The sequence below is a fragment of the Rhizopus delemar genome, genomic scaffold, assembly GCF_000149305.1.
Source record: "Rhizopus delemar RA 99-880 supercont3.6 genomic scaffold, whole genome shotgun sequence".
Lineage (NCBI taxonomy): Eukaryota > Fungi > Mucoromycota > Mucoromycetes > Mucorales > Rhizopodaceae > Rhizopus > Rhizopus delemar.
In genome coordinates, this window is record NW_027137832.1 from 2,144,284 (window position 1) to 2,170,865 (window position 26,582).

The 26,582-nt window shown below is 36.6% G+C and overlaps 12 protein-coding genes across 12 annotated transcripts; 7 read left to right on the forward strand and 5 right to left on the reverse strand.

The window, feature by feature from the left end:
- Positions 1–729: 729 nt before the first annotated feature.
- RO3G_08840 (uncharacterized protein) lies at positions 730–1,532 on the reverse strand (the record flags this gene model as incomplete). Its single annotated transcript, XM_067663425.1, has 3 exons — positions 730–1,024; positions 1,190–1,363; positions 1,504–1,532. The coding sequence occupies 3 exons, from the start codon at positions 1,530–1,532 to the stop codon at positions 730–732; spliced, it is 498 nt and encodes a 165-aa protein (XP_067519526.1).
- Positions 1,533–1,769: 237 nt separating this feature from the next.
- On the reverse strand, positions 1,770–2,317 carry RO3G_08841 (uncharacterized protein; the record flags this gene model as incomplete). Its single annotated transcript, XM_067663426.1, has 2 exons — positions 1,770–2,084; positions 2,171–2,317. 2 exons carry the CDS (start codon positions 2,315–2,317, stop codon positions 1,770–1,772), a joined length of 462 nt encoding a protein of 153 aa, XP_067519527.1.
- A 312-nt stretch (positions 2,318–2,629) lies between these two features.
- Positions 2,630–3,505, forward strand: RO3G_08842 (uncharacterized protein; the record flags this gene model as incomplete). Its single annotated transcript, XM_067663427.1, has 1 exon — positions 2,630–3,505. The coding sequence occupies one exon, from the start codon at positions 2,630–2,632 to the stop codon at positions 3,503–3,505; it is 876 nt and encodes a 291-aa protein (XP_067519528.1).
- A 2,404-nt stretch (positions 3,506–5,909) lies between these two features.
- RO3G_08843 (uncharacterized protein) lies at positions 5,910–6,680 on the reverse strand (the record flags this gene model as incomplete). Its single annotated transcript, XM_067663428.1, has 2 exons — positions 5,910–6,071; positions 6,168–6,680. The coding sequence occupies 2 exons, from the start codon at positions 6,678–6,680 to the stop codon at positions 5,910–5,912; spliced, it is 675 nt and encodes a 224-aa protein (XP_067519529.1).
- Positions 6,681–9,861: 3,181 nt separating this feature from the next.
- RO3G_08844 (uncharacterized protein) lies at positions 9,862–10,386 on the forward strand (the record flags this gene model as incomplete). The annotated part of the gene is made up of 1 exon (XM_067663429.1): positions 9,862–10,386. One exon carries the CDS (start codon positions 9,862–9,864, stop codon positions 10,384–10,386), a length of 525 nt encoding a protein of 174 aa, XP_067519530.1.
- A 344-nt stretch (positions 10,387–10,730) lies between these two features.
- Positions 10,731–11,036, forward strand: RO3G_08845 (uncharacterized protein; the record flags this gene model as incomplete). The annotated part of the gene is made up of 1 exon (XM_067663430.1): positions 10,731–11,036. One exon carries the CDS (start codon positions 10,731–10,733, stop codon positions 11,034–11,036), a length of 306 nt encoding a protein of 101 aa, XP_067519531.1.
- Positions 11,037–12,066: 1,030 nt separating this feature from the next.
- On the forward strand, positions 12,067–13,098 carry RO3G_08846 (uncharacterized protein; the record flags this gene model as incomplete). The annotated part of the gene is made up of 1 exon (XM_067663431.1): positions 12,067–13,098. The coding sequence occupies one exon, from the start codon at positions 12,067–12,069 to the stop codon at positions 13,096–13,098; it is 1,032 nt and encodes a 343-aa protein (XP_067519532.1).
- A 1,334-nt stretch (positions 13,099–14,432) lies between these two features.
- RO3G_08847 (uncharacterized protein) lies at positions 14,433–15,290 on the reverse strand (the record flags this gene model as incomplete). Its single annotated transcript, XM_067663432.1, has 1 exon — positions 14,433–15,290. The coding sequence occupies one exon, from the start codon at positions 15,288–15,290 to the stop codon at positions 14,433–14,435; it is 858 nt and encodes a 285-aa protein (XP_067519533.1).
- Positions 15,291–15,935: 645 nt separating this feature from the next.
- On the reverse strand, positions 15,936–16,268 carry RO3G_08848 (uncharacterized protein; the record flags this gene model as incomplete). The annotated part of the gene is made up of 1 exon (XM_067663433.1): positions 15,936–16,268. One exon carries the CDS (start codon positions 16,266–16,268, stop codon positions 15,936–15,938), a length of 333 nt encoding a protein of 110 aa, XP_067519534.1.
- A 380-nt stretch (positions 16,269–16,648) lies between these two features.
- RO3G_08849 (uncharacterized protein) lies at positions 16,649–17,266 on the forward strand (the record flags this gene model as incomplete). The annotated part of the gene is made up of 1 exon (XM_067663434.1): positions 16,649–17,266. The coding sequence occupies one exon, from the start codon at positions 16,649–16,651 to the stop codon at positions 17,264–17,266; it is 618 nt and encodes a 205-aa protein (XP_067519535.1).
- A 2,157-nt stretch (positions 17,267–19,423) lies between these two features.
- On the forward strand, positions 19,424–20,277 carry RO3G_08850 (uncharacterized protein; the record flags this gene model as incomplete). Its single annotated transcript, XM_067663435.1, has 3 exons — positions 19,424–19,438; positions 19,478–19,507; positions 19,573–20,277. 3 exons carry the CDS (start codon positions 19,424–19,426, stop codon positions 20,275–20,277), a joined length of 750 nt encoding a protein of 249 aa, XP_067519536.1.
- Positions 20,278–20,685: 408 nt separating this feature from the next.
- Positions 20,686–22,188, forward strand: RO3G_08851 (uncharacterized protein; the record flags this gene model as incomplete). The annotated part of the gene is made up of 1 exon (XM_067663436.1): positions 20,686–22,188. One exon carries the CDS (start codon positions 20,686–20,688, stop codon positions 22,186–22,188), a length of 1,503 nt encoding a protein of 500 aa, XP_067519537.1.
- Positions 22,189–26,582: the final 4,394 nt, after the last annotated feature.

The following is a 26,582-nucleotide window of genomic DNA, read 5'->3' on the forward strand; positions in this document are numbered from 1 at the left end:
TGTTTTACATCTGCTTGTCCATGGATACTGCACCAAACTATCTCAAACTTTGACTGTCTGTGCCACAATAGAAAGGGCATTTATTCGTCAATTTTCGGGTATGGGCAATGGTTATTGGTGGAATTTGATATTGCTAAAGGTAGTATTATAAACATCCGGTATTTTTTACTTGTTTACATATGTTTGAAATAATGAATTTTAATACGACCCAACCGGTTGCCATCACAATTTTTCTCACTTTTGACGTGACTAGAATGCTATCTGTATTTAAGAGTGCTTACAATTCCTTTATTTTAAATTTTATATTCCTTTGTTTAAATTATTTCTCTTTTTTACCCTCTCGTCAATTGCATGCATAAATCACTGTCAGAGGAGAAAGTAAACGATCTCAAACAGACATTAACCGGATCCACATCAAAGTATGATATTGCTAAGGAGACTGGATTACACGAATCAATTGGTAGTAGATATTTTATAACGTTGTTTTCAAGTAGGACAGTGAGCACAGGTGGTGTACCTACAGTAGTCTCCAAAGTGACGAAGCCATTAATCAAAAGAAAAATCATGGAAGGGGTTCTAAAGACTTCCAAAGAGGTATACCGGGAGTTGATTGAATTTGGCTATGATATCTCGTACCAGTCAGAAATTAACATACTGAAATCAATGGAGTTCCATTTTCTGATAGAAAAAAAGGAGCCATTTCAGACAAAAGTGCATACGTAGCATCAGTTAAAATGGAACAAGGAGCATCAGGATTGGGCAATGGTTGACTGACAACAAATCGTTTACTTTAATGAAACCAAGATCAACGTATAGGGCTTTGATGGTGATGATCACTATCGGAAAAGGCCAAGTGAACTTTTTCAACATCATGACCTGGATTTTGTAATCCAGCATGAAGCTAGCAAATTGATGTCCTGGTGTTGTATAACCTCTGAAGGACCAGGATATGCTTGCTAAATTTACGATGGAAACTTGAACTCGGGTGTTTACCAGCATATTTTGAACACTACGCTTCGTGATACTATGAAGTACTACAATTTCGACTGATCCAACATTTAGTTTTAGCATGATAATAACACAAAGCACAAGGCATAATCTACAATAGCCTAGTTATGTAGTAACCATGAGAGCTATATTAACGATTGGCCAGCTTAGAGCCCGGACTTAAATTCAATCGAGCACGTACGGCATCAATTGAAGTTGAAGCTCAACTATTACGAACGTAGAGCAAAGAACGCAGATGTGCTTTGGGAACGATTTGAGGAAATATGAATTGACTTCAATAAATAACTTTGTCAAAGGCATGTAGATAACATTTCGGAAAGAACTCAAGAGATTATTAATAGAAAAGGAGGACCAACTAAATATTAATAAATAAGTTTATTCTGTGAAAATTTTCATTTTTTCAAATTTTCAAATTGCGCGCTTCTTACTTCCTTCAATACTTATCCAATAGGGCTTAAACTCTTTCAAACTTTTCACGACATGTAGGAAATTTACTATGTGGGAACAGAGGCAGTTTGTGCCATTATAACAGGATGTGCGCTACAAAAACCAAGAAAAATGGATTCCTTGCAGCATTTTTTTGACCTACTGTACATGCAAAAGCGCTTATTCATGGATAAAAACAACTTAAGCCTTGATATGCCCTCTACTTCTTCTGTTATTCATTTTCCTTTTCGAATATCTTGTTGCTACTGTTTATGATACGCATTTTTTTAAAAAAGACATTTATTAATTAATTATTGGCAGATTGGTTGCCATATCTACTCCATCAAGTCCTGTTGGAGCTGGCTGTGGGTTTTTCTGTCCATGGTACGACGCAATCGTGCCCTTATCTGCTCAAACTCAGCGGAGACGTTTTCAATTCTTTCAAGCTGAAGTTCAGCACCGTCGCAATCTACCACCTGAGAAAGGCCAAAACCTCTCTCATCCTTTATGATCATATTGTGCAATGTAATGCAGATTTTCATTATATTGCTGAGGTCGGGCTTCTTCCATAACCTTGCAGCCTTCCGGACTACCGCCAATCTGGCCTTGAGAACACCAAAGGCACACTCCACATCCTTTCTCACCTCTTTCTGTTTTTGTGCAAAGATCGGAATAAGTTTATGAAAAAAAATTAAATAAACACGTAATGAATATCCAACACATCCATTAGACTTACCTTGGCCTTGGGAGTGACTGGGCAAGGGATGGTCTTCACAAAAGCAGAATACTTGGGATAAATCCTATCTGCAAGATAGTAACTACAGTGACCCATAAAATTGTCCCAATGTTTCGTAATTTTCTCTTCTAGAGCTTGTAGAACCATAGTTATTAAGCTAATGTACATCTTGTTGTATATCATTCAATAGCCAAAGTCATGCATAAGCAAAAGATGTGACGCAAATTCAGATTAAAACAGCGCCAACGGAGATAGAGGAGCTAAAAAACAAGCGGTACATTGGGACAATTTTGTGGCACTTTTGAAAAAAAAACGAAAAGCGATGAAATATCGACCCACAAGTTGTACAGATGCACCAAACTGCTTACAAATGCACATCGTATGACTCTAAGTTGATCTTTACTCATTGCTGAAGTTTTAAACTCCTACTGATTTATTACTCGCCCATTATATCTCAACATGAAACAAGTCTCTCAAGATACAGTTGTTCGAGCAATTTCGTTACTTAAACAAGGTAAGTCGGTTCGGGAAGTGGAAGGTGTTACTGGCCTAAGTAAGAGTACTGTTGGGAGGCTCCGAAAAACCCATTGCGTTGGACTTGAAAAGCCAAAAGCTGGTCGGCCCAAGGTGCTATCTGCGGCTGATGAGCGTTATTGTGTGCGCCAAGTGACCAAAAACCGCATGTCTAGCGCAACAAAGGTGGCTAAGGAGCTAGAAAAAGACACCGGAAGAAAAGTAAGTGCCGAAACCGTGTACAGAACCCTTCGCAAGGCCGGCCTTGGTGCGATTGAGAAGCCAAAGAAGCCTTTGCTTAGTGCTAAAAACATCCGGAAGAGGCTTTCTTGGTGTATGGCTCACAAGGATTGGACAATAGATGATTGGAAACGTGTTGTTTGGTCGGACGAGACAAAAATCAACAGATTCAATTCGGATGGACGCACCTGGACTTGGATTCGATCCGGAGAAAGCCTAAAATCGCATCATGTGAAGATGACTGTAAAACACGGTGGAGGCAATATCATGCTGTGGAGTGCCATTACTTACGCTGGAGTTGGTTGGATGTGCAAAATTAACGGTAACATGGATAAAACATTGTACAAAGAGATTTTGGAGGATGAACTGGAGCGTACAATTGAGTATGGAACCAATAAGCTAGGGCTAGAAAGACATCAGGTGATCTTCCAGCATGACAATGATCCCAAACATACGTCTAAATTAGTAAAAGAATACCTTAAAGAGCAATCCTACAACATCCTGGAGTGGCCTGCACAGTCCCCTGACTTGAATCCAATTGAAAATATGTGGTCATTACTAAAGAGAAGGCTAAATGATTAAGAAACAACACCAAAAGGCATGAATGAATTATACGAACGAGTAACTAAAGTTTGGTATGACTTAATGAAGCCGGAAGAGTGTCAAAAGGTTATAGAAACAATGCCTAAGCGTATAAAACAATGTATCAAGAACAAAGGACGCTGGACTGACTATTAATATCAGATAAATAAACCATTTTGTTTTTTTTCAAAAGTGCCACAAAATTGTCCCAATGCACCGCTTGTTTTTTAATCCTTCTGTCTCCGTCAGCACTGTTTTAATCTGTCTTTGCATAACATTATATAGTTCTACATGACTTTGGCTATCGAATGATATACAACAAGGTGTACATTAGCTTAATAACTATGGTTCTACAAGCTCTAGAAGAGAAAACTACGAAACATTGGGACAATTTTGTGGGTCACTACGTAAACGGGAACTGTGTCGGACATCCTTCAGGCATAAGGTCATTTTTAGTGATTTTTTGAATTTTTCAATTTTCGCCAAAAATATAGTACTTGTCTAGCCTTCCTTCAATTTTCCTCATATCTCTCCCGTTTGCTTTCAGATTTCACAGTATATTAGTGAGCTTTAGTAGCTCTTGAAAGATACATAAACCCATGCTTATTTTGTACTTCCCATTGAATTCCCCCTTTTGTTTTTACCCTATTCACTATAACAAAGTACTTGCCTTATATGCTTAAGAAAATAAGCAACTGTAAAAGCGAAGCTCTGAGATTTCGAATACACTTAGTTCGTACGGCAGCGGATCTTTTTAGGGTAGCAAGAATCTCCAAATGGACAATCAACAGGATAAGAAAGGAAGAAAAGAACATCAAGGCTTGTGACCGTGGTAGTCGACCGGTCGTAGTCAGCAAAATAACTAATGCAATCATCCGCCTAAAGCTTCGACAAGGACCTTTACGCACAGCTTCTGATGCTCAGCTCTTTTTGAGGTCCTTAGGATACAGTATTAGCAAACTGTCAGTCAGAAGGCACTGTAGGAAGCTAGATTTTGAGTCTGGAACTAAGGAATCGAAGATTTCCATTAGCTGTATAAGCCAGAAAAAGCGATGAAAGTGGTATCACGGCAAACCATCGCATACTATAGAGGGCTGGAAGTCCATCATATTTAGCAATGAAAAAAACATGAATGTTATGAGTGCAGATAGTATACACTAATATTGAAAGCAAGTCAAGCAACCTTAGCGATCCTTTTACGGTGATCAAACAATGAAGCATGCTGGCTGCTCTGTTACATTTTAAGGCTGTATTAGATATTGAGGACCAAGATATTTGTGTCAAGTATACGATGCTGTAATAAAGTCATAGATATACACATGTATTTCGTTACTACATACCACAAAAGCCTAGGGCATAGTGGTCTAAAATATCGTAATCTCTCGTTTCAGCATGACAATGACACAAAGCACAAGGCAAGACATGCCACAAAATCAATATTTGATAGCAGGACTTCTGTGCTAAAGGGTTAGTTACCACTAATCCCGGCTTAAGCCTTCTTAAGCATGTCTGGTGGCAATTGAAGGCAAAGCTATGACGATACGACACTAGACCAAAAAGGATAGATGATCTTTGGAAAAGAATAGTTAAAGAGTTGGGCTCTTTTACTGAGTGACATATACGCATACTACTAGCATATGGCAAGAAGAATGTTGGATGATATCAAGAGATGAGATGATTATACAAAATCTTAAATTTTAGACACTTTTGCGGTTTTTAGGAAATATAAAATTTTATAAATAAAAAGCATGCTCTTCGCTCAGTTTTAACAATGTCATGCTAGGAATACACGTAAATTACATTGACTAGTATATCTTCCTTCTAATATAGCTTCACGACTATCGCAATTACCATGAGCAAGTAATGGTGGTTAAAAGCTGAAAAAAAATTTTGTGCACCAGTTTTGTCCGCTACTGTAAGTTTATTTGTTAATTGGTGGAGCTTTCACTAAAGTTTTTTGGCTAATTATGAGTCATACTGTTCCAACCATTGCCGAAAAATCCTACGTGACTTATAAAATTAACTTAACCGCAGTCAATTTTTTTTTCCTTTTTTTTTCTATATACATCGAAGCTAAAGTGCTTTAAATATTTAAAATATGAAAAAGAAGAATTAACGAGACCGAACAATAGTTCTAAAGTTGAATACTTTTATTAAAGAAAGATTCCAAGGCTATTTATATTAGTTGAGCAAGACCTGAGATTAAATGACAAGAGATAGTTACGACCGATATGATTTGACATGTATAAGAAAAATTTTATAAACTGATGTAAATAATGAACTGTTGAGATGAAAGTGAAACTTTGCTGTTCAGAGCAGTTGGTAATTATCACGATCTATTCTTATTCAAACTCATTTGTAAAGATTTAGCTTAGAATGATAAGACTGTTATCTTATTGACATGTCAAAACATGACAACATGATTTCTGAAGCTGTTAGTGAGGGAGTTCACGAACAAGATAGCCAAAAAATCATCAGCTACGGGAGTGGCTTCAGGCTTGAGCTTCAAGAAGCGGTCAGTGTATTTTCCTACAGATTTATCAAGCTGCATGCTGATGGTTAACAACTATCTTGAGGTGTTAGCTTGAGCCTCAGTGGATTCAATACCATATTTCAAGGTTTATTGTTCCATGAATGTGGTCCAAGATAAGTTTTTCTTTACCCGTAATTCATCATGCCAAGATCGCTGAGTGTGGGTAAGTGAGAAAGGGATGAGGCGCTGCCAATGCACCTGTACATCCAAGCGGTACGCAAAGAGGATGTCTTCAAAATGTGAAATACACTCAACAATGTCTTTATAGACAGGCAACGCCGAGTTCTCCACATTACCAGTATATTGAAATAAAGGTAAGTTTTGAGGAACTACCGTGGGTTGACTGTTGGAACTGTTAATGGCAGAGCCATTGGTCTGCATAGGCAAGTTATTAGCCAGTTGCTTTCCTGTAAGCTCTTGACGAGCAAAAGCCGCAGCAACTTGCTCAACCTGTTTCGTCAAAATCTGAATGGTAGCCGTCAAATTACGACTACCTAAGACCTGAGAAGGTGGTGCTGCGCCACTGACCTTGACACCAGCGAGTGTAGAGATAGGAGCCCCAGCTTCTACTTCTTCCATCTCTACGTCATCTGTATTAGAGATGGGTGAAGCATGACTAGAGCGTTCCACCCCATTAACCATAGTGGTTTTTTCAAGTCGAGGACCAATGAAAGCAGAACCACTTTCAGAAAAAAGACTTTCTTTGTTGGAAGCCAAAATGTTAGAGTTTATAGATATATTGAAGATAGCGTAGTAATAACAGGGTAAGGAGAATTTGTCAAAAAAAAAAAAAAAAAAAAAAAAAAAAGACTTATCCAAGACAATAAAAGAAACAAGAAAGGACTAAACTTGATAAAGAGCTTGTTTTTATTTAATAAGAAAATGATACTCTATTTATACTTTTCATACACGGATAATATTTCATGTTATGGATTAATAATTAATGAGTATTATACAGCTGTTGACAAATAGATAAGGGTTACATGTTCTTCCATCGTTATATTTGTCATCATAAGCATTTTTCCATAGCATACTCGTATATGATTAACTACGATTGACAGTGATTTAGTTCCTGGATTCAATATATTTTAACAGTGAACTTACGAACATCTTATCCTTGAAGAAAACTATCCGAATTATCCTGCAGCTTATCTATAGGACATATTTTTCATGTAGCTTATTAATACTGTTTTCATATCGAGTTACGAATGATGAACATATCACAGAGAATAAATTTTGACACCATTACACTTGATGATTTCAACTTGACCGTCTTTGATGAAGAAAAAAATGCGTCATATTCCTCGTCTTCAGAACTATTTAGAATATTATAGACACACGAATTATGAAGCAGTGAAATGTGCTATTTGCGTTTTGCAACTTTGTTGAATGGTATTTCAAGTGCGCTCATTAGACTCTCTATACCTAAAATTATGCTTTTAATACCTGCCAATTGAAGCCATCGATGCCATATCAATAGTTAAAACCTTCGGCTACAAATAAACATCGGCGGCAGCAAAACGTACGTATCTCTAGTATACATTGCGCCTACATATATACAAATTTTTATTTATAATGGATAGCGGAGGCATTTTTTAAAGCTTAAAAGTTAAAGTTATTTTTATTTACAAAAGTTAAGTTTAAAAGTTTTTCTGTAATCTAATAATACATAATATATTTTTTAAGTTGATATACGTAATTAATTACAAAAGTGGTATATTTTGGTATATTTGTACGTATACTGTCGTAGTATAAGATATGTGGGTGCGTGCTACGCCGTCATACATTATGTTATGCACTGGTATTTTCTGTTTTATTATTATTCATTAAAGCATACATACTTTAATAAATCCTATAGGCATATTCGGTAAACTAATAATCGGTATCATGTAACGTATTTTCACGATAATTCCAACGATTGACCCTTTGTATTCACAATACGGGCTTAAACATTTAAAACCAAGTGCCCCATTCAGCAAGTCAGGCAGCAATAATGTTGTTTTGCTGGATAGTCAAACAAAATTTTTTTTCGAGCAATCAATTGAAGTTCTATTGTTATAGCCGCTTCAGAATTTCATGACTTAAACTTCCAATATAGTAGTTTTACCCTTGTCCTTAGAGACAGGTTTCTAAAGAAATAGACCTAAGAGAATTAAAAGTTGGTAACGCCCATGAGTACATCGACGTTAATTTTGATAATGAAAATAAGATAGAAGCAATAAATAAGAAGCCATTGATTCATGATAGAAAAACTAAAGTAGAAGAAACTACGGATAAAAACTCGGATGTGATCTAAATTGGTGAGTTACTAATATTACTTACGCAAAGAGCAACAGCTTAAAGCCATTAACGATACAATCATTTGAAAAGTATGAAAGTGTTTTGGAAATAGGGCTTCAGCATGCAGTGGATGGTGGATTGTTTAATACCAGAGGATGTGTCACTTTTGTTAAAGATAAAGCCAAAGAAAATTGTTTGTAAAGCGACAGATCCCGGATTCATTTAGTATGAGAAGTCCATTTGATATTTGTTTTTGGGTTTTTACGTTTTCTATAATCATCTTTTTTTTTTTTTTTTTTTGTTATTGTTGTTGTTGTTGTTGGAATGGATGTGGAGAATTAATGTAAACAAGGACTTGCGTTGAAGTTGAGGTGTGGGATCGGGAAAGGGGGTTCACTACGATTGACGAGTGATTTCTCTATGGACTTACTCATTAATAAGTTACCTAAAGGAAGTGCAAATAAGACATCAAAAAGCACCACATGAAAAACAAAGCGTCAAGGTGCTTGCCATACAGCTAAGAGGAAGGAACTAAAGATAATGTATTGTTCAAGATCGGAACCCGGTTTAAGACAAAGATATGTAAGATATAAAAGAGATTGAGTGAGACGATAAGTGTCGAAAGAGGTTTGAAAATATGGAGGCTGTTGTTAATGATACATAAGATTATAATCACTTCATTTAAACAAAAAAAATCGGATATGATCCTGAATAGTACGTTGACATAACTTGGAATCATTTATAACATTATTCCCAACGCAGATCAATAAAAGACTTTAGTTAGATTTTTATATTAAACTTTATTCATGTTAACTTCATATAGTCAAATAAGATGACATGGTTGTAATATAGTTTATTGATGATATGAGCATGTTGAATAAGGAAAGACAATTACTTACCAGATCATCTTTAATCATGTAAACATTTATCCTAACTGAAATATTATTATTAGCCATAATATCCAATCACGAAACTAGAGGATTTTATATTCATCCGTACCGTCTCCTAAATAGTCCTACATCCAGAGTTATCTGAAACCATCCCAATAGCATAATTGACAATACAAGCTAGGAACAGGTTAAACTAATAATTAGAAATAGTAATCATCTATTCTGTCAAGTTGATCATAAATCTGTCCTAATTCTTTATCCGTATCATGTCTATAAATACTCTCACTTTTTACATGTAGAATTTATCATATTCGATCTTAGTTATCTTAACTTAATAAGGAGATACCAAGTTCTAACAGTATTTCTTTATCTTTGTTGCTATATTATGTTTTGCCTAAAGCTCCCCTTTCCTAAGCATTGCTTAATTTCTTTATTTTTTTCCACCTAAATCTTTTTTCAAAATTCAAAAATAACGAATACAGCGGGACTTAAATTGTCTCCCAAAATGTAACTATCTGTAAACCACAAAATGATCAAGCTTCACAGTTCTTCCCAACTCCCAAACTTTCAACCCGGCGACAGGATCTCAATTCTCACCACCCAAGCGCAAAGTCAAATACAGGTCTTATGCTCAAGCAACTAAGGTGCCCTTGATGCATCAGCATATCGTTCCTCCCCACTTTGATGACTCTTCAAAATTAAATATTTTACAAACTAGCTTTTTCAGAACGTCTAGAACAAAAGGCGCCTTTTTGTTCGATATTTCTTCTTGTAAAGAAAAGTACACTGACCAACAGTGCATGATTATTCTCAAGGAACAACACCCTAGTGTTCATGCCTGTGTGCCTTTGAATGATGGACCACGTCGTTACCTAGAAGTTTACATTATCCCTCAGAATGACAATAACGACATCCTCAATCAAGGTCTCACTTTCAAAGAAGCTAATTTAAGAATCTATCCTCGTGCATCTCTCGACGATAATGCTAAGATAGTCAATCTTAAACTTAACCACCTTCCTCTTCTTCCTAAGAAGGACGTACTTTCAGGTCTTCAACGCAGTTTAGCTGTGTTTGGGGAAATCATGGATGTAGGAATTACAACTGAAGTAGTCATGGGCTTTTTTATGGGCTCTGGCTATGCTTTTTTTAAATGTTCAACAAGCGGCAGACACTACTGAAATAAAAAATTTCAAGAACTCAGCCATCAAATCAGTTGGTGTGAAACCAATGACTTTTTTCATGCTACATGGAAGAATATGCCCACCTGGTATCGTTATTGCCATAACGAGGGGTATACCAAAGTCGAATGCCCTGCCTCCAAAGCACGTATTATCTGCTACTCCTGTCATCAACATGGACATCGTTCCTTTGAGTGCCCACGAAGAAATAATAACTTGATCATAAATAAGACCAGATGAACATACCAAAACAAGCCAATCGCTTCTATTAAAGTTGTTATAAGACCACTAAGCTACAAGGTTCCGATGATGATTCAGATGAATCTGATTACGATAATGAGGAAATGGAAGATGTCTCGGAATCCTTGGATAAGGAAGACGAGCAAACTATTGATCAGGATGAGATCTTGCAACTGAAGCAAGATCTTCAACCTCCTGTACATACATCGACCAATGTTTTGCAAATGAATCAGACCATTGGACAAGATGAAGGTTTGATAACCTCACCAAAACAGAATACACAAGCAACAGCTATGGACAGTACAATGAACGACATTCATGGGCAGCATGGAGAACTGAGTGCATTTCGAACAGGTACACACTCAGAAGTGCATACGGGCACTTCTAACTCTCATATTTATCATCTTTAATTATGCGTAAATAACATACTATGCCAATATGCCTCGCTAAATACTAATGGTTTAATTAAGACAAATTCTCCACAAACACAAAAAGATTATACAAGATATTTACGTCTCCAGAAATATGACATTATATGTTTTGAAGAATCTCATGCATCCACTCCAGAACTTATTCATTCATTAGACATTCATTTTCAACCTAAAATATCTCACTGGAATCCCCATGTCGGCATTCTATCCTTTTCTAATAATTTCCAAATTACACTCATCGATACCTCTAGTACATTCGTTTCATCAAGATTTGAACTATGCAAAGTTGAACATCCTCAAAATTCATACGTTCCTTTCTACATATTAAGCTTATATGCCTCAGCACATTCAAATAAGGAAAGAAGGGAATTCTTTGACCAACTCACCCATTTATTACACTCTATGTACAAACAAATTCCATTCGACCGGTTGATAATAGGGAGAGATTCCAACTATTCTCATCTTCGACCAGGAACATTAACATCCGCAATTTCATCTCAGTGGCATGGGCTGTTAGAAGAGTTTTTTCATAACAGCATGTTGGTGAACGATTTAAATAAAATCCCGGCCTTCCAACGTAATCAGAGTAACGCTATTGTTAGTTCAGTTATCGATTATACTTACAGTGGCCAGCAAAACCGTTCGCACAAAACGTATTTTTTTGTTTCTGCACCATTTGTGGCTTATTGCGCATACTGGGCACTATACTTAGTGCATATTATCTAAAAGTAGAAGCTCTTGGCTTTCTGATAACGTGTAATATGCCACCCTAAGCGCACCCTAAATCATAGTATGGACAATCAAAAATCAAAGGTACATTCGAACGGTTTTGCGGCCTCGCTTGAGAAATTCCTCGATTGCGGTAAACGCAGTCACTATGCCCTGAGATTCTTCCAGAACTTTCGCTGCTTACTAATTCACCACTGCACACTATTTTTTTTCTTTTTTTCCTTTGTCATTCGCACATTCTCATTTCGACATCTCGACATTTACCAAGTAATTACTCAACATGCGACCATTAACAGAAGATCGCAAGAACACTATCGAGTTTTACCTTCGTCAAGGCTTTTCTTATCATAAAATTGCAAAGATAGTTAAAGTATCATCCTCCACTGTTCATAAAATTCGTTTGGAATTAGGTTTGCCTGCTCGAATTGACAAAGGTGGTAGGCCAAAAGCGCTGACTAAGCGGGAGCAGCAGCATCTCGTTCGTGCTGTTTCAGTAGATGGGCTCGAAAATGCTGTACAAGCACAGCAGTCGTTGGAGCAGAACTTGGGCAAGTCAGTTTCTGTAGATACTGTACGTAGGGCGTTAAGGGATGCTGGTTTGGTCTCATTTGTCAGGCCAAAGAAACCTTTAATTAATGAAAGAAATAGAAAGAGGAGGCTCCAATGGGCTCGTCAGCATATTGACTGGACAGTAAACGATTGGATGAATGTCATATGGTCTGACGAAACCAAAATCAACCGTTTTGGGTCCGACGGAAAGTCTTATGCATGGAAAGTGCCAGGCCAACCGCTTAAAAAGCACCATGTTCGTGAGACAGTGAAGCATGGAGGAGGCTCTATAATGGTATGGAGCTGTATTAGCTGGTATGGTCCAGGCTATATTGTGGATGTGGGCAAGAACATGACTAAGGACGTTTATTTGGAGGTTTTACAAGATGATTTGATGAAGTCTTTGGCCTGGTACATGGAAGAAAGTGGAAAACCTACAAATCAATTTATCTTTATGCAGGACAACGATCCCAAACATACAGCTAAAGTCGTGTCAAAATGGCTAAATGAGCAAGACTTTCATGTTATGAAATGGCCACCACAATCACCAGACTTGAACCCAATTGAAAACATGTGGCAATTGCTTAAACGTCGGCTGTTTAGAAACTATGACTGCCCTCCATGTGGTATACATGAGCTATGGGACCGCATAGGTCACACTTGGTACCAAATCACGGCTGAAGAATGCCAAAAGTTTATTAAAAGTATGCCGGATCGATGCCGTGCAGTTATTGAGGCTGATGGCTTTTACATTGGTTATTAAATAAACTAATTTTAACGCATTTTGCTTTCAAAATATATGGCCGCAAAACCGTTCGAATGTACCTTTGATTTTTGATTGTCCGTATTATGATTTAGGGTGCGCTTAGGGTGGCATATTATACGTCATCAGAAAGCCAAGAGCTTCTACTTTTAGATAATATGCACTAAGTATAGTGCCCAGTATGCGCAATAAGCCACAAATGGTGCAGAAACAAAAAAATACGTTTTGTGCGAACGGTTTTGCTGGCCACTGTATGTCTACCTGATATAAAAGCATAAATCATACTTATTGTCGTATTTTCCTTATTAAATACTCAAATGTCGTGTGAGATTACTCAAGATCTCCATGTCATATAATTTAAAACTACCTCTATATAACACTACGTGTTATATAGCCATCAGTACTCATAAACAACTTTAGTAATTTACATTGCGCAACTTCGGTTCTTCAATTATTAATTTTATAAAATCAGACGTAGTTTGTATTTAATGAGCTCTCTCTCCTGTCTTCACTCAATAAAGAGGTTCAAGAGTCTCATCGATTATCAGTTTCCTGTTTACACTTTATTTTTACTTTTAATCGACTACAAACTACTCACCCAATATCACACTTATCCTTGTCTTTTCTCTTTGGGTTAAATTTATTATAAATTTCAGGAGATTTAGAAAAAGTAAAGTATTCGTCATTATTAATTTTATTATATTTAAACTAACTTCAATAAAAGCTGTTGTTATTTTTACAATCTCTGAATATAGTCTACAGTGCGTTGCAAAACCCGGACACAAAACTCTTTACATGGGATAAATCGACGAATATTAGCAGCATTGACGTAATTTAACTACCGTTAGATAGAGAAATTTATTTTATGCTAAGTTGCTGCTTGAATTGACGTCATACACTAGCCATATACAGTAGCTTACAAAATTGTACAAGTGTTTTGCATTTTTTGCTTCCGTAGGATTTATCGATACCAAAACGATAAATAAACAGCAGCATGTTGTATATCATTCGAAAGTATAGCTTCTTGTCTTTCTTTGAGTACTATTCAGTCGGCGATAAAGTCATTGTGGATGGAGTTATGACCGCTTACAAATGCCGACTACACTTGTACAATTTTGGAACCGATGTTTTAGAATAAAGTTTTTATTTAAAAGTGTGCATTAGAAGTTGATCCAAAGACCCTTGTTCTCTATAATGTCAATACATCGTTGAGGCATAGTTTCAATATAATTTTGACATTCTTTTTCGGTAATTTCATGCCAAGTCTCGAACGTACGAGTCCATAGTTCATCCATAGAGGCAGGAGGACAATCATACTGTTTAAACAAGCGTTTTTATAAGGTATTCCACATATTTTCAATTGGATTTAAGTCTGGAAACTGTGGTGGACACTCCATTGTTGTAAAATCCTGTTTAGACAACCATTCAGATACGATTTTGGACTTATGCTTCGGATCGTTATCTTGCATAAATTCAAAATCAGCCATTATAAGGTCGTTTTCTTCACAATAGCCAGTCATAGACTTCACCAAATGATCTTGCAATACAGATAAATAGACGCTCTTGTCCATATTCTTGCCTACGTCGACAATATGCCCAACCCCGTACCAGCTAATGCAGCTCCAAACCATAAGCGATCCTCCACCATGTTTTACGGTTTGCTTTACATGCCTTCTTTCAAGCTTCTCATTTGGTTGCTTCCATGCATAAAGCTTACCTTCCGATCCAAAACGATTTACTTTAGTCTCATCAGACCAAATCACGCGCTTCCAGTCTTCCATGGTCCAGTCAACGTGATTAAGAGCCCAGTCCAATCGCTTTCGTCTGTTTACTTCACTGAGCAATGGTTTTTGGGGCTTAACAAAAGAGGTTGAACCAGACCTACGCAGCGATCTTCGAACTGTTTGGGCTGATACAATCTTTTGCAAGTCATTTTCGAGTGTGTTCCTGGCTTCTACTGCATTCTCTTGACCTTTAACAGTTACTAATCGGACTAAATACTGATCATTCCTGCTGCTGAGTAACTTGGGGCGACCTGCTTTAATGCTGTTTACTTCGTTTTTTATTGTTTTTCGAACGTTCTGAACAGTTCCACGACTTGCTCCAGTTATTTTTACTGCTTTTGATATAGAGTATCCATTTTTTAAGCAGCTGATGATACGATTACGAAGATCTTCACTGATAGGTTGCATATTGGACGTTGGTACGCTTTTATATAGCAGTTAGTTCCTATAGGTGTAAGAAAAATGACAGAAAAAGAAAGAAAAAGATACTTTGAGCATTGAAGAATAAAAAAAAATCTTTTTTGGTGGCTTACACTCTGTGACGAGCAAGATTATAAGCTGATATTGAAATATTTGAAGCGGTTCCAAAATTGTACAAGTGTAGTCGGCATTTGTAAGCGGTCATAACTCCATCCACAATGACTTTATCGCCGACTGAATAGTACTCAAAGAAAGACAAGAAGCTATACTTTCGAATGATATACAACATGCTGCTGTTTATTTATCGTTTTGGTATCGATAAATCCTACGGAAGCAAAAAATGCAAAACACTTGTACAATTTTGTAAGCTACTGTATAGCATGATTTGCCATAGACTAATACAGTGGGTGAAAAAACTCTAAAAACGTCAGATATTTTTTCAGTTTTTAGCCTCTGTGAGCATGCACAGCGACTTAGATTATGCAAAAACTTTATGATATACTTGTGCTGTCTATTACATCTCATGAAAGTTTTAAGCTCAGATTTTTATTTAACAGTCCGCAAAAGCGATAGAAGTGTTGTGGGTTTATTTTTAGAGTTTTTTCCCTTTACTTTTATTATATTATAGATGACTTAATACCGAGTAGATCCACCTTTGGTATCGATTACTGCCTTAATACGTGCAGGCATAGTGTCAATATCCCTTCTGCAAACTTCTTTATCAAAGGAGTTCCATTCCTTTTCAACTCTTTCCCACAATTCATGGACACCTTTGGCTTTCTTGTCATATAACGATAGCTTCAACTTCAAATGATGCCAAAGATGCTCAATAGGATTAAGATCAGGGCTTTGAGCTGGCCAGTCGTCAATGTAGCTCACCCCATTAGCTTTTAACCATTGGACGGTTGACTTGGAACGATGCTTTGGGTCACCATCGTGCTGAAAATACGCAGTAGACCAATCCATATTATACAGTAAGGGACAAAATCAGTCCGTTTTTTGGTTTTTTCGCAATGCCTCTCCGAGAATTACTTTTAGAGCTCCGCTTTGCTGACACTAAATTTGCACGTAAACTAGACAAAAATGTTGGTGTAACCTAATTGCTTCTAGCTGCATTTCTTCTGTAGTTATGGCGGAAAAAGTGATTTTCCGTGATAGCTGCTAACGCCCGATTTTGCATTAGGTCCCGTATCTCCAGAAACAGTCACTGGATTGACTTGAAATTTAGTTTGGTATGTCTTATGACGTCAGTGAACGCTTACGCGTTCTCATATTTTAGCTCATTTTATTTTTTTACATTTTTTCTTTTTCCCCATTTATCTCATCTCAGATTAGCCAAACACGCCATGACAGCAAAGAATGCCGACAAACATGCCCAAATTGAAAACATGATGAACCACTCCATTTCATGGGATGTAATTCAAAAGAAAGTAGGCTGTGGAAAGTCCATGATTCGAAGAATTTCAAGGAAAACCAAGATGCAGTCAAAAAATAGCGCGGGTAGACATCGTTTACTCACACCTAGGGAGGAAACCAAAGCAGCTAGAGATATAAGAATAGGCTTGTCTAAAAGCGCAGCTGATGCCTCCTTTGGCGTTAAAAAACCAGATCGATCAGTCAATCCAAAAACAATTACTCGTACTTTCAAACGCAAAGGTCTAAAATCGGCTAAAAAGAAGACGGCACTTCCACTTAATAATGACAGGCAAAAGGCACGATATGATTGGGCAAAGGCTCATAAAGACTGGTCTGAGACTGACTGGGAACGCGTTGTCTTTTCTGATGAGATAAAGATCCAAAAAAGAGGGTCTAATGGTCTAGAATACGCTTGGAAAGAGGATAATGCACCTTATCGAGACCATCACTACAAGAAGAAACATGCTTATGGAGGAGGCGGGATTATGCTTTGGAGTTGCATAACTATACATGGAGGGGCTACATGTCCTGGCTACAAAGTAATGTAAATGGTGAGCTATACACGTCAGTACTTGAGGAGGAATACAAGGAAACATTAAAGTACTATGGCCTGCAAAGTAGTGACATGATCTTTCAACAAGATAATGCAAGCATCCATTGTGCTTCAGCTCCTTCAAAATGGTTCCAAAAGAACAAGGTTAATCTCCTGAGTTGGCCAGCATACTCTCCTGACCTTAACCCAATTGAAAATGCATGGGCCATGCTTAAAAAGAGGGAACAGATGACAAGACCACCCCCTTCCGTGATTGAGGCTGACCAAGCATTTTTTGACCGGGTTTCGAAGCTTTGGTATGATCTAGCAACTCCAGAGTACTGTAGAAACCTTATTCACTCCATGCCCCGTCGAGTTCGGGACGTAATCCAGCGTAAGGGCCGTGATACCAAGTACTAATTAAAATTCAAAGAAATAAAAATCCGACATTTTCAATATATCTTCTTATAACATGTCGGAAACTAAAAAATACCAATCCCGACAGGTATTGTCAGATTCGTTGAAAAAAGAGGTAAATTTTTTGTCAGCAAAGCGGAGCTCTAAGTATGATTCCCGGCGTGGCATTGCGAAAAAACCAAAAAACGGACTGATTTTGTCCCTTACTGTAACAGTATTTCTTTATCTTTGTTGTTATACTACTTTTACCTAAAACCCCCTATCCTAAACAGTAGCGGACAAAACTGGTGCACAAAAATGAAAATCAGTATTGCATCTCCGCCATATGTCTGCGACTTTTGTGACATATACCATCTGAAAGGCAGTCTAAAATATACATTATGATATGTAAACGGGAACTGTGTCGGACATCCTTCAGGCATAAGGTCATTTTTAGTGATTTTTTGAATTTTTCAATTTTCGCCAAAAATATAGTACTTGTCTAGCCTTCCTTCAATTTTCCTCATATCTCTCCCGTTTGCTTTCAGATTTCACAGTATATTAGTGAGCTTTAGTAGCTCTTGAAAGATACATAAACCCATGCTTATTTTGTACTTCCCATTGAATTCCCCCTTTTGTTTTTACCCTATTCACTATAACAAAGTACTTGCCTTATATGCTTAAGAAAATAAGCAACTGTAAAAGCGAAGCTCTGAGATTTCGAATACACTTAGTTCGTACGGCAGCGGATCTTTTTAGGGTAGCAAGAATCTCCAAATGGACAATCAACAGGATAAGAAAGGAAGAAAAGAACATCAAGGCTTGTGACCGTGGTAGTCGACCGGTCGTAGTCAGCAAAATAACTAATGCAATCATCCGCCTAAAGCTTCGACAAGGACCTTTACGCACAGCTTCTGATGCTCAGCTCTTTTTGAGGTCCTTAGGATACAGTATTAGCAAACTGTCAGTCAGAAGGCACTGTAGGAAGCTAGATTTTGAGTCTGGAACTAAGGAATCGAAGATTTCCATTAGCTGTATAAGCCAGAAAAAGCGATGAAAGTGGTATCACGGCAAACCATCGCATACTATAGAGGGCTGGAAGTCCATCATATTTAGCAATGAAAAAAACATGAATGTTATGAGTGCAGATAGTATACACTAATATTGAAAGCAAGTCAAGCAACCTTAGCGATCTTTTTACGGTGATCAAACAATGAAGCATGCTGGCTGCTCTGTTACATTTTAAGGCTGTATTAGATATTGAGGACCAGGATATTTGTGTCAAGTATACTATGCTGTAATAAAGTCATAGATATACACATGTATTTCGTTACTACATACCACAAAAGCCTAGGGCATAGTGGTCTAAAATATCGTAATCTCTCGTTTCAGCATGACAATGACATAAAGCACAAGGCAAGACATGCCACAAAATCAATATTTGATAGCAGGACTTCTGTGCTAAAGGGTTAGTTACAACTAATCCCGGCTTAAGCCTTCTTAAGCATGTCCGGTGGCAATTGAAGGCAAAGCTATGACGATACGACACTAGACCAAAAAGGGTAGGTTATCTTTGGAAAAGAATAGTTAAAGAGTTGGGCTCTTTTACTGAGTGACATATACGCATACTACTAGCATATGGCAAGAAGAATGTTGGATGATATCAAGAGATGAGATGATTATACAAAATCTTAAATTTTAGACACTTTTGCGGTTTTTAGGAAATATAAAATTTTATAAATAAAAAGCATGCTCTTCGCTCAGTTTTAACAATGTCATGCTAGGAATACACGTAAATTACATTGACTAGTATATCTTCCTTCTAATATAGCTTCACGACTATCGCAATTACCATGAGCAAGTAATAGTGGTTAAAAGCTGAAAAAAAGTTTTGTGCACCAGTTTTGTCCGCTACTGTATATCAAGTCTGACTCTCACTTGGACTGGTTCTATGATCATACTTTTGAAGGTTGGGTCGAATTTAAGGCTCAAATCACTGAAAGATTCCAAAAGGATAAGATTAAAATTAATAATGTACTTTCTGCTATTTTGGGTATCAAGAAGAAAAGTAATGAAACGATGCGTCAGTATGTGGATCGCTTTGATCACTTAGTTGGTGTGTATAACCGTCAAAGAAAGGTCAAAAAGGATTGGAGTGAAATAAGTTCCTCAGTATTGATGGACACATTTGTCAATGGTATAGGACCCGCTACTGTACGCATGTTAATTAAACAACATGTACCTAAGACGCTATCTGAAGCTCAAGTCACTGCTATTAGAGAATGTGAAGAAGAAGAAGAAAGTGATAGCGAAAGTAATCTATATGAGGAGGGCTCGGAAGATGATGGTGAAGAAGAAATCATAATTAAGAAAAAGAATAGAAATGCCAAGGATATCAAGGAAGTAATGGTGAAAGAAAAGGCAAGAAATCAAGCTAAGAAGGTCAAGCCTATTAAGGTTGACAAGAATGACGTAAGAGTAGAAGACGTGGACCGTAAGATAGAAGAACTTACGAAGAGTTTTCAAAACTTTACTTTATTTGTTGAAAATGGTGGTTTGGAACAATTTGCAAAGAACAAGAACCAACAATGTTTTAACTGCCAGGATTATGGTCATACTGCTCACCAATGACAACATGACTGCAAGATCTGTAAAGGTACCAAGGGACGTCATTCGTTTTGGAAATGCCCAGATTACGTTGACAGACGTAGCAAGGATACATATTTAGTTACGAAATCACCTTCGGTTTTTAATAAACAGCCAATTGAAACCTATGCTGCTGATAAACGTTTAAGAAATGATGAGAGTGAACTAGACCATAGAGTTAGTCGAAGCGGGAAGAAAACTAAAGCTCTCGATACAGTATCTAAAGAATTGGCCAACCGAAGGAATGAAATGAAGAGCAAACGAAAGGAACTTAATGATGTCTCAAATAGTTCAGCCCCTATTGCTATCTCTCCTAACGCTGCCAAAGAATCAATAGTCAACGCACGTAAAAAGAAGCACTCGAGTAATAGAAAGAGTCAAGCTAGTTTAAATATGCCATCTGACTCAATCACTGCTGAAGACATTTTAAAAGCCAAAGTATTCAACGTATCGCTAGAACAATTGATGCCTCTCAAGGGACTACGTTCACAAATTATTCAAAGAACTAAGCGGGTACGAAGAAGTAATAAGAAGATTAATGCTAGTGAGCATAATGAAGGGGAAGTTATGGAAGCGTACCATGTTGCCAAGAATGGAAGGATCAGAATGTCAACTGATGCTGATGAAGTCATTTTGGGCGCCCCTCGTGTTACTGCTGTAGTGGGTGGATGTATGGCAGGTGATGGTATTCTTGATCCAGGATCACATGGTTCCATTATAAGTAAAAGATTAGCTGATGAATTGCAAATAAAGATTGAAGTTAACGATGAACTTGGTGGAAATAAATTGGCTGATGGATCTGTAATCAAACCATTGGGTGAAGTCAAGAACCTTTTGATCTCGGTTCAAGGTGTGATGATCAAGATTACTCCGGTCGTGTTTGAAAATCCTCCTTATGATCTACTTTTAGGAAGTGAAAGTTTACAAGTCCTTAGTATAGCTGTGGACTATGCTCGTGGTCATTTCTCTATTAATACAGATAAACGTATTGAACCCTTGCTGGTTAGGTTCAAAACGGATGTAGAGCGAATGAAACGTATTGAAGGTGCTGAAGTACAAAGTGGATTTGATCAAAGTCAGTCAGAGGATGAAAATGAATTTCCTACTGAGGATGAAACAGAAGAATACGAAACTGAGGAATCTGAAATCAACGACTATGACAGTGAAGAAGGCTCGGAAAGTCATGAATCATACCTTATCTTCCCCGTGTTTGAAGACGACGAAGAAGATGATTCCAACGAGACCTATCTCAATGGTTTTGAGGAAGGAGAAAATTTAGTCAAGAATAATCCTACCCCTCCTGAAGAAATCAAGAGTATATTAGAACAACAAGTGCAAGCTCTAGATTTGGCTAAAGAAGAAAAGGAAGCATTAGGAAGGCTATTAGTTCAATTTTTGGATGTTTTTGGGCTAGATTATAATGATTTGAAGCAAACGAATCTGGTTAAATTTCATGTGGATACCGGTGATCATCAACCCATTATGAAGAGACCAAATCGTCATATGTCTCACAGTGAATTAGAAACTTTCAAGAAAGAACTGGAGAAAATGTTAGCTAATAGTCAGGTTATTCCTACTATGCACATACCAAAGAAAAATGGAAAGTCTTTCCTAGGTTGGTCGTTTCCAGCTATGTATGTAGACAAGAAAAATACAAAAGATGGTTGGCTGGTGGTTCAATTTCAAGAATTGAATGCAATAACTAAAAAGGATCCTTGGCCACTACCTTCATTGCAATATCTTTTGGAAAGTTATTTGGGTTCTGAAATTTTTACAACCTTGGATTTACTTAAGGGTTTTTGTTTTGCCAAATATGAAATAGAAGACAAAAACTACAAAAAGACGATAGTTGTGAAACTAAAGATTATATATGACTTTATTAATAAAAAATATTGAGGGTATTTATACTTTTTGAATGTCTGGGTCTTTACCGCTATTTCAATTGATCGGTTAAAAGAATGATATGGAATATAAGGAAGGATAGTGGATAATCAATAGCCGCTGTCTACTTGACGAATCAAGGGAGAATGAAGTAATTAAACTATTGATCTAACGATAATTATAGAATAGGATTGAACTGCCGTTGTTGTAATCAGGTTCCGATATAGTCTTTTAGAACGCTGGTAGGACAACAGGGCAAGATTGGCTATTGCAGAATTCTCACGTTTATTAATAGAGATCTGGTTAGACTATAATTCTGTAGTATCCAAGTTTATCCATGAATGTTCACTTTATTAGTTGTGTGGATACAACACAGACTTTAGTAAAGCTTATTGCATCTACTCCTATAAATTTCTTATCCGCAACTGCTGGATCAATTCTGAAATCTTGGTCACCCAATTCCATTTCTCTAAGCGGTAGACTAGGCAAATTCAATGGCCAATAGAACCCGATGCGCTGATTGAAATCTTACCAAATTTGGTATCAAAGATGATACGGGGTACGAAAATGTATATGCGAAGTTGCATAAAGATCGGAGCTTAATAGAGGTCAGCGATCTCCGGGACATATCTTTTGCTTTAGCCAAAAAATATTTTGTAACTTTGGCCCTGTGGTGAAGATTTTATCTGACAATGGTACTCATTTTTCCAGCAAGGAAGTTAGCGATTTTGCTAAACACGTGAACGCAAAGCATCAATTCTCTGCTCCATATTCACCAACTACTAATGGTAAGGTCGAACATATCAACGGGATAATTGTTGTAGAACAGAGTCTGATCATAACGGACATTGAATAATCACAACTAAAAGAAGTATATTAAAATTGATAAAAGATAATAATTTAAACCTTTATTAAATAAAATATATTCTTCTTCTTTTTATATAAAACTATCACTATTAGATTCATTCTATAAAGTAAACATGAATAATAAATAAGTCATAATCCTTACTATTCATCATTTCTGTAAATGAATAATAATGGATCAGGTACCTAGTCAACTTTGATCTGACTGGAGGCATTTCATATAAATATATCTTTCCTCTCAATGAAGACGGGACAAATCTCCCAGATCAGTTAAAGAACAATAAGATCTATAAAAACAACGAATTAAAAATTTTCATAATCGATTCAGTGATCACTATTCAATCAAACGTGTCAATGATTGGATCTACGCTCATAATTACTCATTTACCCGCCAACTGATAGAAGAATATAAATAGTAGACTTTGTAATGATTTCTTTTGAACAATCAAGATTGTCTTAAATAAAGTTCAGTCTCAAAAAGTATTCTTTGGTTTTATTGTTATTTCTTATTACTTTACCAGAACATAACAGTGTTAGGCTATAGATTTGTTAATTCAGGTACTGAACAAAGTGTTAAAACATTAGCTTATGCCGATGATATATGTACGATTCTGAACAGCGCCTCTGACTATGAGCGCCTGCAACATCATATGACACATTATTCCAAAGTTTCTAATGCCAAATTTAACCAAGAAAAAACAGAAGCATTTGCATTGAATGGACGACCAGATGGGTCATGGAAACTATTACTGCAACAGCAGCAAATATCGGTATTTTATAATGATCGTTCACCGGCACCTTTTCGATATCTTGGGTTTCATATGGTGTACACGTCTGCTCAACGTGGGCTATTACAAGAACGGTTGCTTGCGAAAGTAAAGGAGCAAGTGAAAATTTACTCCCAGCGACAAATATCTCTACGAGGACGTGCTACGATCATGAATACATTGATATTAACAAAAATTTGGTATTGCCTCCGATTGCTACAACCGACTCAACATTTTTTCAATGAGTTGAGGAAAATTATTTACGCTTTCATCTGGCAGCAAAAACGCCCTTTGGTATCCTTTGATCAACTATGCTGTCCAGTTGCTCAAGGTGGCCTTGGGGTGTTGAAACCTCATATGCAACATATGGTCTTGCAAATCAGGCATCTTTGGCATGTTTTAAATACCCCTACTTCGCCCTCTCTAGTACAATCAATTGTCCACCATCATTTGTCACTGACTGCTGGCAATGATCGTTTTCCTCAAATTTCCCTTTTTGTACCTGCTTTTCGGAAACATGAACTCAATGACCCACTGTCCATTATGCATTCCATCTACAAAGCTTTCAATCATTTCGAATTGAAACCGGATTTTTCCTGATTGTCTCTGCACAGCCTCCTACTTTTGCTTCTAAGAAATATGTTTGTCTCTATTCCCGAATCTCACTGGCTACATCGTCATTCACGTATGTTGACATCCAACTTTTTCATTTACGATGAAGAAATTTATCAATTAAGACTACGAGTTCATGGCAAATATTCATTCAAACCTGGCCTATGTCGGCGACTGTATAAAGACGTTTTGGAACACAGAAACATCTGATTGCAACCCTACTTATGGAATTATATCCTCACAGATGCAACAACTATCGTGGATGACCATACCGCTGACATTCTTTCACAGCAATTCTGCAATCTTCCAATTTGGAAAAAGTTTTCCTCCAAGAAGTTTCGACAACTACAGGACTCCCATAGTTATCGCACCAAGATCACTGCCTCTAAACCACGACTTCGGCTCTTTTGGAATGCAAGTATGCTTCTTCAGGCTCGTACAGTATGGTGCAAGGCACTTAATCACAAATTGCCAACGCTTTCTTCTCTGCAAAAAATCCGTCTAGTTGATACTACATAATGTCGTTTATGTCGTCTCTATGCACATTTCCTGGTCTTGTGCCCAGTCAAAGCTCCTATTTGGTCCACCATCCTTCAACAATACTATCCGGATCTGAACTTACAACCCGAAGCAATTTGCCATTTCTTACTCTTACTTGAATATCCCCAGCCTTTAACTATTTTTCAACTTGAGCATTTCTTCACAGTGACTTCGATCACACTATGGTACATATAGTGCTTCTTGTTGTGCTCCAAAGATAATCATTGTATAGCAATCAAGCATTATTAACGATTGATAGTGTGAGTATATGGAAATGTAGACTTATTAATATGTATGTATATCTACCAAAATAGACTGGTGAATGAGGAGCAAGTGCTTATATTAAATTATGTAAAGATCTGCATAATAGAATATAGCATTTAGCCATCTGCATAAGGCTGTGGGCATTTCGCCATCCGCATAGTACATATATTAATATCTACACTGTGAAAAGTATATAAACTCTGGACATATATTATTAAATAAAATCATATATAATTTTGGGTCCTATTGAAATCTCCATTTTATTTTTGTGAACAAAACACTTCTATTGGCAATTTATTATCCAAAACGTTCCTTTCCAAACACCAACAATTATTTCCAAAATCATTTCACAAATATCTCTGCTCAGTAACCAACATCCTTTACTCGAATAATTAACATTGCCTACTACCTCTTCCAGATACTTCAATAATCCTTTATACCTTTTCTTTTTAAAAAACAAATTTTATATTAATCTAGTCCCGCCTCTCCGCGAGGTGTGACTCAAATTTAATAAAATAACTTATTTTACAAAAAAATAAAACAAAATGATCAAGCTTGCGCTATGTTGTAACCAAGTGGAACGATTATTTTAATGGCCGTTATAGATTACAAGTGTTTCAAAAAGGATAAAAAATCTTCCGATTGTATTTCTTTTCTTCCTTTATGTAATCCTGCTACGATTTATCTGCTGCTCATAATCACTTTTGTTATCCTAAACATTTGTTAACAAGTAAATTGTTATTGTATACGTTGTTATTTAATCTATTTATTTCCCCCCCTTTTTTTTTTATCAAATTTGTTCTTTTATCTAATTACAACTGCACAGTGGTCGATTACTACGTGGTTCCATGAAAGTGTAAAAGTAAATAACAATGGTAAAGAAAAATTCTTCTACCTTTGATCCTAGTAATTTACAAAAGAAATTTCAATAACATGCCTTTACAATTACTTAACAAGAATTAGCTTTTTTTGAAGTAAATAGTGATTGTTTATCAATATATATTGCATCTAACGTATGTCTTTAGAATATGAAATAATTCATTGCAAAGTCTTTATTAGGTCCTATGCCTTTTGAACTGTTTAGTGGAGAAACGCCTCTGCATGGTTGTGTTATCTCGTAAAAATAAAGAGACTATAGAATTTAACGAGACTTAAAAAGTTATATTTTTATTTAATATTATTATATTTGGCATTTATACTCTTTTCATGAAGGTTTAATTAAATCCTTTTCAAGATACTTTAATTAATTATAACTGTAGATCTAGTATGAATAAATTTTAATATGAAGACCTCTTCCTAGTTATGCAAGTGGACTGTTTTATAATTATTTCTTAAGTAAATCTGATTTTTCATTTACGTCTC